At 27.1% G+C, this 14,675-nt stretch overlaps 1 protein-coding gene across 1 annotated transcript; it reads left to right on the top strand.

Annotated features, from left to right (window-relative positions):
- The first annotated feature begins 5,376 nt into the window (after positions 1-5,376).
- LOC105255252 (NPC intracellular cholesterol transporter 1 homolog 1b) lies at positions 5,377-14,387 on the top strand. The gene is made up of 23 exons (XM_025411808.1): positions 5,377-5,945; positions 6,080-6,294; positions 6,779-6,909; positions 7,002-7,137; positions 7,265-7,460; positions 7,562-7,654; positions 8,003-8,220; positions 8,495-8,593; positions 8,663-8,865; positions 9,171-9,365; positions 9,620-9,824; positions 9,908-10,024; positions 10,391-10,571; positions 10,659-10,786; positions 11,034-11,294; positions 11,606-11,769; positions 12,033-12,148; positions 12,428-12,573; positions 12,745-12,944; positions 13,167-13,398; positions 13,666-13,779; positions 13,903-14,065; positions 14,167-14,387. The coding sequence occupies exons 1-23, from the start codon at positions 5,729-5,731 to the stop codon at positions 14,190-14,192; spliced, it is 3,756 nt and encodes a 1,251-aa protein (XP_025267593.1). The 5' UTR covers positions 5,377-5,728; the 3' UTR covers positions 14,193-14,387.
- Positions 14,388-14,675: the final 288 nt, after the last annotated feature.

Here is a 14,675-nt window from a genome sequence, read left to right as displayed (position 1 = left end):
TGCATTAAGTGATAAAATTCATTAACATCTGATTCTTGACTGTCGATAGATATAATTTTATATTCTTTTAATTTTATTTTATGTTATATATTATTTATCAGATTTGCGATAATGTTTTTTTACATATATATACTTTTATCTAAATTAAATAAACTTATAATAATAATAAACCTATGCAATATTGATTTTTTAAATAATTTTAATAATAATTAATAAATGTTTAAGAACTGCTTATTTTATATTGCACATTTTACAAGTTATCTCAATGTTATCAGTGAAATATAAAAAGTCGAAGGGATATTTTATCTCTGAAATCATGTTATCAAGAGAAACAACTACAGGCAGTCAAGAATATAAAAATCGATTTCGTCTTGTAAGCTTTTTTATATCGAAAAGTCGATCGATCTTACCAGATTTAACTTGAATCGCGAATATGATGAGTCATCCAAGAATGAGCTCTTCCTTTTTTTCCGCTTGAAATCGAATATGCAAAAGACCTGCCATCCTACGCAAAAATCTTTCAAAAGACGGAAATGTCAACGAGAATTGAACTGTAAATTTTGCAATATTTAAAGAGAGTTAGTTTATCTCGGGCAAAAGAATTTCTTCGGAGAGAAATTTTCCTCGAAAGAAACTGGAAATCTTTTTTTCTCTTATTTATTAAAAATAGTGTCGGAAAAACATGACGAACATGGTGCCAAAATTGTCGTATAGCAATAATTAGTAGGATTAATATCAGACTGACTTATAATAGTGTTCAAGCGCAAGAGTTCGTCGAAAGGTGAAATCTCAATGGAAGATTTATCGCTGAAATATTGATTGATAATCGCATGAATTTCAATTAATAATATCTGATATATGATCGTTGATTATGTAAAATTGTGCAATACCAACAAAAGCATAATTATATGCATACGAATTTCAAGAATTACTGCGCTGGAATATATTATAAACGATCGATGAATATATTTATATAGATGAAACTTTACTTTGAAATTAAATAAAAGAGAAATTAAACATTAAAAAAAACGATAAAATTATTATATTGAATGACTTGAGTATTTTAATGTTACGATTTTGCCTTTTGATTTTTATGAATGATTATTTGAACAAGATGGAAATTTTTTACAATTTTGTCTATTACATCGAAGAAGTTCTTTGGAACGTGGAATTATTATCTAAATAGAAAAGAATCAGAATAAATAGATTATAATTGGCTTTAATAATTTTATTTGAAGATCGTAGTTAATTTTAATGGTACAAAGAAAGGCGATAGAACTACCATGATGAGATCTTTCTTACTATTATGCAAAAAAATTATGCTTTGTATGATTCAATCATAAACAATTGAAGTAGATTGTTTTTGGTAATTTTAAAATTTGACTTTATTTCAATTATCATCGTTGAAAATTCGTTGACATGAAGCGTTAAAGAAAATGGCGGAAACGATTAGATACATATATACATACATACGTACATAGATATACATATATACATAGACACTCACATGCAGTCACGCGCACATATATACAAAGACACAAAATATATCTAATAAGACATCGGTTAAGATCTGACAGCGAAAAAAAAATAATAAGATACCTACTTATTAATTACTATAGGCGAGAACACACATGTGCAGATTTAAGAATTTACGGAGGACCTTCTGTTGCTCGAATTATTGCATTGTCTACTAAATATAAATTTTATTGTATAAATTCTGTCGAGGCGCGCCTCCGAGCGAGAGTAGATGTTTCTTTTTCTCTTCGACCCCCGTACCTTTCTGAAAGGATTTACGAGAATATTCGAGTGAGAGAGAGAGAGAGATTCAAATAGAGAGGAAAATGCGTAATTGAGGAATGTGTTTTTCCGCGCATAACAATAATTGAACTGCTATGTCAGATGCGATAAATTGCTTTTCATACACGATATATAATTCTATAAAAAATGACTCTCTTATTATGTAAAGTTATATTCTAGAATCATCGGAAATACTCTCCTATTCATAGATTCTGTCATAAATGCGAATATAGATAAATCGATTTATTTATTACTGTAATCTCTGTTAAACATCTGTTTGATGATGAGACACAAATGTCTGGAAAACAATGTAGGAAGTATGATTACCTCTTGTACGATTGCTTCTTGAAATGTAAGCGCTTTTATTTGTATCTATAACCCATACATACATATATATCGAAAAATCGTTTCATCATCGTCATTTTATCACGAGCAGGTGTCATCTTAATCGAGCTTAAGATATTGCGCTTATGTTTTATCTTATCTCTTCACTTAAGAAGTCTTATAATAAATTTAAAAACATATAGAGTGAAACGATATATAGAATGAAGATCAAGATTTATTATTTCAATCAATTATTTTTAGGAAAAATAGGTAAAATATTTTACATGAAATATAGAAGAGCAAGATTCATTCAATTATTTTTAGGAGAAATAAGTAAAATATTTTACATAAAATTTTTCTTAAACTTATTTAATATTACATTTAAAAAATCTTAAAATTCCGTATATTTAAATATTAAAGAATTAAAATTATAAATAAGAAATATTTTAAACAAAAGAACGTGGAAGACATATAAATCATATTATATTTTATTGTATTCTTTATACATTCTTTTAGAAGTTTTTTCTTCAGGCGATATAAAAAAAACGATGCCATGCTCCACAAAAAACGAATGATTAAATAATTATCAAAAAATCACGAGGTGATTAGGTAGATAGTAAGTACCCAAAGAATTTTTGCAATACCAAACATTTATTCGAGCGATTTTGATAGAAGAATCGAATGGTTTTCAGAAAACTTCGACATTCTACAAGTGAAAACGCTAAGTAAAATGATCTGAAAACGTTAGATTGTCAAACTACTTAAGATTTTAGTAATTTATCCTCATTTACGCATTTTTCTCAACGATGAGTCGAAACAGAGAATAAAAATAAAAATCGAACAGGGTCGAGACACTCTAGCTCGGAGACGTATCCCAATAGTTGGCCTAGTACCAAGTTTCATATTTTTCGCCTCCCCGGGTACGCAGTGAATCGTCGAACGATTGATCATCTATTGTATGATTATTGACATTCTTCCAGAAATTTTATTGATAAATATATATATATAAACTTTATCGCTACCGTTGAACATAATAATATTTGGGGATATATGATTAGGGCGATACCTTCGGTATTTATTGGGGACACCGAAAATACTAGATCGAGAGAGAAAAAAGGAAGAGTAAAATGAGACGAAAGGGAGACTGAAAAAAAGAAATATGGGGTTGGTAATATTATATATATAAGAAAGGGGCAGTTATAAAGGGATATACACAATCGAAGGAAAGAGCGGGATGATAATGAAATGAAAACGAAGTTAGCGTAATGATGTAATGAGTCTTTCCAGGGCAGAAGAAAAGAGAGGGCAAAAAAATATAAAATAAGAAAAGAGATAAAGAGAAAGAGAGAGAAAGAGAAGAGTCTCTTCCTTGTATTATAAAATCGTAAAATGAGTTAAGAGAACCAAGGATGAGATTAAATATTGTATGTATGCGAGCGGAAATATATGGTAAGCAAAAGAATATAAAAAAAGAAAACCCTTTACGTTTTCTCACCTATTACGTAAACGATATACGTTAATAATGAATATGTATATTATGATTATGATGATTGCTATATTTGTTGTTATTGTTCCTCGGTTGTATGCGGAGACGTTTAAGAGTGATCCATTTGTACAATCATTGAGTCATTAAAATATGATTATTCATTATGGAAGCGATTGCGTTTCGTTTTATTTTTTGACCCTTGATTTCCCCCGTTATCAATGATAAACACATACAGATTGACATTGGAATTTCCTATTGTGTCGCATCGAATTATCGCCCTCAGATTATCTCTATGCAATTTATCAATATAATTTAATTCATATCATGAATATAATTAATTGGAATAACTAAATGTATGAACAAATTATCGATCATTGTAAGGCAATTTAATTCGTTTTGCGCTGTATGAAACTATATTATTGTTATTATTGCATACATATTTTTCAAGTATCTATTAAGAATTGAATTCACAAATGTTATTAAAATTCTATTGAAAATTTCGCTTTTTTTATAAAATAAAAATTAGAAAAAATGTTAAGGAATTGATAAAACTATGAGAGATTTCCTATATGGATTTCACTATTTTTTTCACTATTTTATGTCACGTTTCTTAAAACAAACATTACGTAAATAAATATAAAAAAACTTTATCATATTGTTGTAGTCACGAGATAGCTCGCAGGTGTTCGATAATCCTTGATTCAATCATGATTGATAAGAATTGCAGGTGAGTAAACTAAATAATCAGTTGATTAAATACAACTTGTTTAAATACAGCAACTTTTATATAAACTTCTACACATATATTGAGAAACTTTAATTTATTCCTCGAGAATCTAAAAAAAGTAGATCTTAATCTTACAAAGATTTGTTATCGTAATTGGGAATAAAATGAATGAAAGTTTATGTCGCAAGTGTAACTTTATTTTATATACAGAGCATTTCAGGATTAAATATTTTTTAAAATAACATCACTTAAAATAAATAAAAAAATAAATAAGAAAATCATACACACACACACACACATACACACACACAAGAGAGATCAAGAAAAATATCAATATTTCTTAAACAAAAGCATTTGTGGGCATATTTCTTACAGAAAGAATGTTCTAAAAGAATTTACATACTTATTTTGGTATTCTATTAATTTTCGTATATTTTAAATTAGAACTATTATTTAATTCTATGTGAAACATCTTATATATTCCTAAAGTATATAAAAGAATTTATTTATATATGTATAAGACACTATATTACACTATATTACATAACGTTCTATTTCGATAAATTTCTTTAGTGTATCTCTTTAGTTCTGATTAAATAATTAAAAGGATTTTACAAAATGTCATATTTATCGTTTAAACTACGTTTTGTCATCGATAAGAAAAGTCATCGAATTCTCATCTGTACGATAAGCCATCGGACATCAGCTGGCCCGATAAATATGATTTGATATAGTCAAGTTGCTTTGTTTGTCGATTATTTCAAACAGTTGTTCACTCGATCTACAAAGTGAAATAATCATCACGTGAAACAAGCGAGAAATTGCTTCATTTTGCGTCGAAGATCTATTAATGAACTTGAAATTAATAAATTCGAATTTAATATAACTGATACTTCGAGAGATTGATTGTCATAAATAAATTTAACGAGTAAGAATAACTTATTTGTGAAACGAAGTAAACGAGATTGTACGTTAATAATGTGTGCGTTGTTAATATAAAACTACATAAATTATTTTGTAGCGTGAATATGTATTTTTTTATATATTACATATTTTTGATGAAATGCGTATGATGTTTGAAGTTAGAATCGAGTGAAATTGCACAACTTGTTATGTTGATTAATGTAATCAAGTTTAAAAGTTTTATTACTGTATAGACAAGAAAAGAAAGAAACACGATATGAAAATTAATTCGAGAAAGTGCATTGTCGAGAGATATTTATTAAGTGTTTTTATACGCGATAGACGTTTGTAATAAATAACATCTTCAGCAAACTGCGAATCCAATTATCATTGTCTTGTCGTGAAATATCGATACATTATTCGAGCCAAATCGAGCATCCTTTTTAAAACATAAATATCTCGATTAAACGGTTCTTGATTATATCTACGAAATGAGACGGGTAGTGTTCAGTCTCCTGTTCGCACTATGTGGCATTTTGATCTCGGCGAAAGAAGAAGAATATCATTGTGTCTGGTACGGTCAATGCGGAATATCAGGTATTTTTCCGCGAACTTGCGTGGCAAAAAATATTACCGCCCGGTCGATCAACAATCCAGAAGCCGAAGATATTCTGCAAAGAAAATGTCCGCATTTTTTCGAAAATGGTGGTTTGTATATTTTGATTAACCATTTAAGAAATTCTTTCATTCACAGAAATGATTAAATATCGCTAAGCGACATTTTTGTGCTTCTGTGATTAAACATTAACACTCATGTGCTAATTAGAATGTCACAACTGCAGAAGAATCACCGAAAATATGCTGTAATGCCGAACAAATCATTACGATGGACTCTAGCATGGACATGGCCGCGGGTGTTTTCAGCAGATGCGCTACCTGCATAAAAAATATGTTTCGTTTCATCTGTGATATTACTTGTAGTCCCAAACAAAGTCAATTCGTAAATGTAACCAAGAGTGCCACAGAAGATGGCCACGAATATGTTGTCGAATCTGAGGTAATTTTTATAAGTGCATTTTGTCTCTTATACAGATGTTACAATTTGTGTGATAAATTAAATTTTAATGTAAATAAAAGAAATAAATGAAATGAGAACAAATGATAAAATATACTACTTTAATAATGAATCTAAATAAAGTAACATATAATAACTTATAAAGTTAAAATCAAGTATTTTTGAAAAAATTTCTAAGCATTATTTAATAAAAAATATATTGTTGAAAATATTGAAAATGTTGAATATTACTTGTATATATCCTTTTTTAAAATAATATATACACTGTAAATATCTTTCTCTTCTTTTTCCCTTTCTTGTTATAATAAAAAACTTATTATAACACATTATAAAATTATAACATTATAAAATTTTTAAATACATTTGGTCAATTTCATGAGTAATTATATTTGTAATAACAAAATAAAAGTAAATTAATTAAAAATTATAGCAAAAGAAAGTTTAAATTTCTGTGGACATTTTTCAGATCCACGTGACGGAACAATATATAAATGCCACGTACGATTCCTGCAAAAATATTATTAATCCTAGTACAGGAAGATTGGCGATGGACCTGGCCTGTGGCTCGCACGGGGCCAGTGGATGTTCTCCTAAATTGTAAGTAAAGAAAGTTTGCACGTATATAATCATATGAGAGACATTGTAGACTGTGTAAATATAATATAATTTAATATGTGTAATTTACAAAGGTGGTACGAGTTCATCGGCGATACCAATACGAACCCTATGACACCTTTTCAGATGAATTACGTTTATGATATACCTGACATATGGGGCGAGGATCCATGGGACGCGGAAGCAAAAAAATGCAGCGAACCTTACGACGTAAGTTTGAGAAAAATGAACTCTTTAAATAACTCGTAAAAAGTTATAAGTGCTTTTTTTCTCGTTATATTCAATTCTTATTTATTCAACTTAAATTTGAAACTATCTTTATGTTTTTTTTTATCAGAATTTTTCAATACCCTGCAGTTGCGTTGATTGTCCCACTGCGTGTCCTTTTACAAAATTAGAAATTGTTAAAGATACTTTTATGATCGGTAAATTTAATGGTTATGGTGTTATAGCGGCTATATGTGTCGTCGTATTCACAATAATAGCGAGTTTTATATACGGCTTATTACTACGTATAAATAAAAATCGTAAAGGTATGAACAATTTTCTCGAGAAATCGAGTTTTCTTTAATATTAGATTTTTTCTAAAGTCTATTTTATATTCAAGTTGGTAATTATTGCAATATATTTCTAGGTTCTTCTAAGACACCAGTGAGAAAAACTAATCGAAATTGTAGCCAACGTTATCAAAAAAATTTTGAAATAGCTTTTGCTGCGTGGGGAAAAGGTAATTACATGTATTTTTATACGAATATATATATATATATATATATATATATATATATATATAAAATTCTTTTTAAAAAGATATTGTATAACTTATAAAATTTTCAACAATATCATCTTCTTTATAGTAATTTTTAATAAAATTAAATTACATCGCACAATCTGACTAGATATAATTATATTCAAACTAGAATTATTTTTTTAATCATGTTAAAGATAAAACATTTTTAATAATGTTAAAAATAAAAACAATCATTTCTTTGTCACGCTATTACACAAACTTATCCAATTAAAATAATGTAAAAAAATAGATATTTATAAATAAGAAATTTCAATATATTATCGATAGCATTCGCCAAGTATCCTGTTGTCATCTTGTTTACAATCTCATACATCGTTCTCGGTCTGAGTTATGGAATTAATTATCTAGTGGTCACAATTAACCCAATAGAAATTTGGGCGTCACCAAGTTCTAGATCAAGAACAGAAAAGGATTACTTCGATAATAAGTTCCAGCCATTTTATCGAACTGAACAGATTTTTATAAAATCTATTAATCTCAATATAGTAAGATTCTTGTTGTGGTAATTATAATAGCAATATCAATAGAGATTCAATTAGTGCGATATCAATATAGATTAAATAATTATAATTTTAATTAATTATTTAAATAATTATATTTAAATAATTATAATTATAATTTTTATATCTAAAGACAATATATAAAATAGACAATATATAAAATAGACAATATATAAAATATTTAAAAGAAAAATATTTAGTAAAGATATATTCATTCTTAAAATAAATTTCTAATATAAAAATCTTTTCTACACGATAGATAAAACATGAAACTGCGAATGGAATTATAGAATTCGGACCTGTGTTTAATAAAGAGTTCTTATTAGCTGTATACGATTTACAACAGCAAATCCTTCAGGTAGGTTAATATATTTTTTTATCAAATATGCGAAATATAATTAAAGATCTTGCCAATTAATATTAATAGTTAGGGCAAGAAACCGACGAAGGATTGGAAAAAATTTGTTACGCTCCTGTACAAAGTGAATTCATTGGACCGATCACTCTCGACCTTTGTACGGTGCAAAATGTATGGGGATATTTTCAAAACAACATTGAGTTATTTAATGAAACGGAGACCTCCGATGGATATGAAATTAATTACTTAGATCACTTGTATAAATGTATGCAGTAAGTAATGAAAACCTATACATATGTTTCTGCTTGTTCAATTGTTTAGTAAATCATACAACAATTTTCTCAATAAATAATAATTCTAGTTCTTAAATTATAATATTTTACATAAATCAAAATATAGATAATTTAATATAGATAATAATTAAGCTAATGAAACTTATGTTACAAATTTTAATTAGTATATATTATTGAATTTTTCTTTTAAATATATATATTTTGCATAATAAAAAATTAAAAAATGATTCTAAGTTTTAATTATTAATGTAATAGCTTTTTAATATAATAAATGAAATTTTCAGAAATCCTTTTAATCCAGATTGTCTAGCACCGTATAAAGGGCCAATAATACCTGCTATAGCCATCGGAGGTTATCTAAAAGAAGGCGAATACGATTCCGAGAATTATAATAAAGCAACAGGATTAGTTTTAACATTTCTAGTGAGAAATTCGCTTAATGAAGAGGATCTTGTGCCAATTATAAAATGGGAACAACGGTATGCAAAAGTCAAGAGAAAATGGAAACTAAAATCGAATAACGTTAAAAATAATTATTAATGTTATTAATTAATAATTAATAATATTATATAATATTATTATAATATTATACTATAATATTATTATTATTATATTATTATTATTATTATTATTAAATATAATATTATTAAAAAATATTATTAATATTATAATAATTATTATAATGTTATTATTTAATAATTAATAATATTATTATGATTTATTTAAATTTTAGCTTTCTCGATTTTATGGCAAAATGGGACCAAAATGATCGGCCAAACTTCATGGATGTCGCATGGACGACGGAGAAATCGATACAGGACGAACTGGATAGAACTTCGAAAGCGGAAGTGATAACGATGGTCATCAGTTATTTACTCATGTTCGTTTATGTCGCTCTTGCTTTAGGAAGGATCAAACTTTCTCTTATTGGCTGCTTCGTAAGTTTTATTTTGTCGTCACCAATATCGCTACATTACGAGATCTATGGCGAATACTTAAGTAATTCAATTTTCCCATTCAGAGAGAAAGCAGAATCGTGTTGAGCATCGGTGGCATCATTTTAGTTATAGCATCGGTCTCTTGTTCTCTCGGAGTTTTTGGCTATGCTGGTGTACCAACTACTCTGCTGACAATCGAAGTAACACAATTAATTTGGAACTTTATTAATAATTCATATTAAACATTTGCACCTTTCATTTAAACATCTCTCTCTCTCTCTCTCTTCATATTAAATATTTATATAAAATCTAATTAAATTAAGTATATTAAAATTGAAAAAAAATTATGCTAAACAAAAAATTTAAATAAATTAAGCGTGTAGTCCTAAAATTAAAATAGTTAAATTCAACAATTTGTTAAGTTCGAATAATATTAGAGATTAATGTAATCTCTAACATTTGGATAAAAAAATATAATTATATGTAAATAAATATAAGTATGAGCTAAATGTTGAGATATCTTAAGAATAATAATCTACAATAGTAAATTATTTATTATTATTTAGGTAATACCTTTCTTAATACTGGCTGTCGGAGTTGATAATATTTTCATTTTGGTACAAAACCATCAAAGAATACCCCGACATGCTGATCAATCAATCTCAGAGCATATTGGTACAGTTATGGCTGCGGTAGGACCCTCGATGTTACTCACCAGTATGTCAGAATTTTTCTGTTTTCTCATCGGTACGCATATGAAATACCATAGAAATTTATTTAACAATATAAAGAAAGAAAGTATGTCTTTATAGTTATAAAAAATAAAATTTTCAGGAGCGTTTTCTTCGATGCCTGCTGTTAATACCTTCGCGATGTACGCTTCATTATCAATCTTAATCAATTTCCTCCTTCAGATAACGGCTTTTGTCGCTTTATTAGCTCTTGATTCGCGAAGAGCTGAGGTAACTTATATGAATTTAATATAAATATTTTCAAAAAATTTCGAAATTCTCTATGAAAGAAGTTAATATAATAGTTATATATATTGCATAATTGCAAGTTATTTTAATTACATTAATTATTATAATCTCGACTTAATAATTTTTAATTATTCTATGTTAAGATTAATATTGCAATTTTAATAAGAATTTGACTTTTTCATACCTTACTCTTGAAATAATTAATATAATGACCGATATGCATTCCTAGAACAATCGTCTGGATGTTTTTTGCTGCATTTCTACTAAGGAAAATTCAGAAACTGAAGGTTATATATACAAGGGTTTTGTCCATACAATCTTTGAGCGTATCTACACACCGTTTCTTATGAAGACACCGGTCCGAATGATTGTTCTAGTAATTTTCGTTGCCGTTGTAACTACTCATGTTATAATTGTACCGCAAGTCGAGATCGGACTGGATCAGAAACTTTCGATGCCTGAAGATTCTTATGTTCTCAAATATTTTAAGGTAAAGAAAAAGAAAGAAATATAATTTATCTATATCTTATGGTTATTGTTGTGTGTGTGTGTGTGTGTGTGAAATAGAAAATTCAATTCAAATCATTTATACATCATTTAAAAATCAATTACAAGACGCGAGAGAAACGAAGAAATTTTAAGGATTGTTATCTTAAATTACATTTATTTGTAGATTAGAATCTTTGGATTCTTTTTTGAATTTGTAATACTTTAATATCTCCAAAATTATATATTATTATATATTGTTACATACACAGTATTATATATCTTATTGTACAGCTTAAAATTTTATTTGCATAGTACATGGACGAACTTTTGTCAATGGGTCCACCAGTATACTTTGTATTGACAAAAGGTCTAAATTACAGCAACACAGAAGTACAAAACGTTGTGTGTGGCAGTCAAGGATGTAATACAGATTCTTTGTATTCGCAAATTTATTCGGCTGCCAAACAATCCTCCATGTTTGTATTTTTCCATGTTTTTGATTTTTGTTTAAAGTTTCTGAAAAATATTTTTGTAAGCTATAAGTAAAATTAATAATGTTTCGTATCTATCTTCTTGTACTTTAAAACGAAATTAGATTAGATTCATTAGCTTTTGTTTTTCATTGTTTCAAATATAATTGCTATTTCATTTTTGGGACTTACAATGTTTTTTTGGGAATTCTTTTGAATACAGGAAATACAAAGAAGAATTTTAACTATATAAAAATAAATAATTGCAGATCGTATTTGTCTAAAGCAGCTTCCTCTTGGATAGATGATTACATCGATTGGTCAACAATTGACCAATGCTGTAAATATTTTCCAAATAATCAGTCGTTTTGTCCGCATAATTATAGTGAGTATAATATCAATATTGCACACACATACATAACATTATTATTAATATTAATACATTTATGTATATGTGTATATATATATATATATATACACACACACATATACATAAATGTATTAAGACGAAAAAAATGTAAGAAACAGGTTTCTTAATATTATTATTGATATTAATATTAATATATATATATATATATATATATATATATATATATATATAATCAATTATATTAAATAATTATAAATATGTGTTTCGGTGAAAATAAAATTATTATTTATATAGAACAAGTCTGTAAAAAGTGCAAGATTCCTGTTGACACAAATACTTCTCGTCCGGATGAAGAAAACTTTAGGAAGTATATTCCTTATTTCATACAAGACATTCCAGATGAAGATTGTGCAAAAGCCGGAAGGGCTGCTTATTTCGATGTGAGTTAATATTACCAAAAACGATTGCGTTTTAGTGAGCTAAGAATTTTTGTTCCGCCAACATAAATTCTTGTTAATTTCTTTATGAAAAGTCATGAAATGGATATGGCAATGACAAATTAAAAATTTCAAAAAACAAATTTGATCGTTAAAATTCTTATCTCTAAACAGGCAATAACATTTGACTATGACGAATTTAATTTGACCAACGTGGGCGATACGTATTTTATGGGTTATCATACACCTCTAAAAAAATCGTCTGATTGGTACGAATCGTTGCGTGCTGCTAGAGCAATATCTGAAAATATTACAAATATGATTAATGATGCCAACATATCCAAAGTGGAAAAAGTTAAGGTGTTTCCATACAGGTAGGTAGTATCATTTAGTAGATAAGAACTAAAGGAAGAAATTCAAGATTTTTTTATAACAAATACTAAACTTTCTAGAGAAAAAAGTATTCTATATTAATATGTTATGTATGATTTCAAAAACTTTTTATATATAATTCTCATTTTTAATATTTATAATATATATAAATTATTTAAATATTTTTTATTATATATTATTAATCAAAATTTTCAATGTTTTAGTGTTTTCTATGTATTCTACGAACAATACTTAACAATATGGTCGGAAACACTGTTATCAATAGGTCTGTCTCTCGTTGTGATCTTTGTAGTAACGTTTTTCCTCACTGGATTATCATTTTTCTCTGCTGTAATTGTTTTTCTTACCGTATTGATGACAATAGTTAATATAGGAGGATTGATGTATTGGTGGAACATCACTTTGAATGCAGTATCTCTCGTAAATTTAGTTATGGTTCGTGTTAAACTAAATTTGTTTAACTAAAATTTATTCATTTTTTTTATTCTTAAATGAGAAATCTTACTTATATTATATATATATATATATATATATATATATATATATATATATATATATATTACTTATATTATATAATTAAAGAAAAATTATTATTATATTAATATTTAATATATAAACATTATATATGTATTTTTTTATTTATTAAATTAAATAATTTTTTTTGCATTATTGTTGAACGCTAAAATATATGAATTTTTACAGGCGTCTGGTATTTCTGTCGAATTTTGCAGTCATATAGTGCACTCTTATGTTACTTCTACAGCCATTACGAAGATTGGTAAAGCATCGGAGGCACTTTCTGTTATGGGAAGTTCTGTAAGTACATTTAAATATCATGAGAAATAAAAGCAATATATATATTTTAATATCGAAATTCGAAATAAGTTAATTTTTTTTAGATAAATATATTGAACTTATTTGCGCATTTTTATACTATAGGTATTCTCAGGAATCACTTTAACTAAATTTGTCGGAATTACGGTCTTGGCGTTTGCAAAATCGCAGATTTTCCGTGTTTTTTACTTCAGAATGTATCTAGGAATTGTTTTATTTGGCGCAGCACATGGCTTAATATTTTTACCTGTATTGCTAAGTTTTGTTGGTAAGTCATAGAAGTATGTAAAAAGCCTCCCCACCTTTCATTTAAAATTACTATACAATTTTTTTTTGCATCTAATACTATGATACGATAAATTATTATAGGACCTCTGAGAAAGTACAGTACATAGAAATGGAAATGCCACTTCAAGATTAATTCGTCTATGGATTATCTAAATATCATCATTAACATAAAAAATTAATGAACATGAATTATATTATTAATGATATTATTAAACTGAATATGTGGTTCTTTGTGTATTAATTAATGTATTATACTGTATGTGATCATGATCAATGTGTGTGAATCAAAACATAATTTTCCATCAAATATATCTCTTATTATTTATTCTCTATATATATGAAGTATAGATTTTCATAAATTTTTCTTAGGAAAAAGGAAATTCTATATATTATTCTTTTTATCTATTATACCGTTCTTTTTAGCTATAGAAACGCTGAAAAATATTGATATTTGTACTTATTAATGAAAAATTAGCAGCAAACTTCTAATAATTTGTAATGTTATTTAAAAATGATGTGGATACAAAATATGTAGCTCGAGATTTATCTTTCATTCCTCATTAGATCAATTAAATCAATAATTGATATAT

The sequence above is a fragment of the Camponotus floridanus genome, unplaced genomic scaffold (genome assembly GCF_003227725.1).
Source record: "Camponotus floridanus strain SB8 unplaced genomic scaffold, Cflo_v7.5 scaffold43, whole genome shotgun sequence".
NCBI lineage: Eukaryota > Metazoa > Arthropoda > Insecta > Hymenoptera > Formicidae > Camponotus > Camponotus floridanus.
Note: the sequence above shows the minus strand (reverse complement) of the source record. Positions and strands in the feature narration are given on the sequence as shown.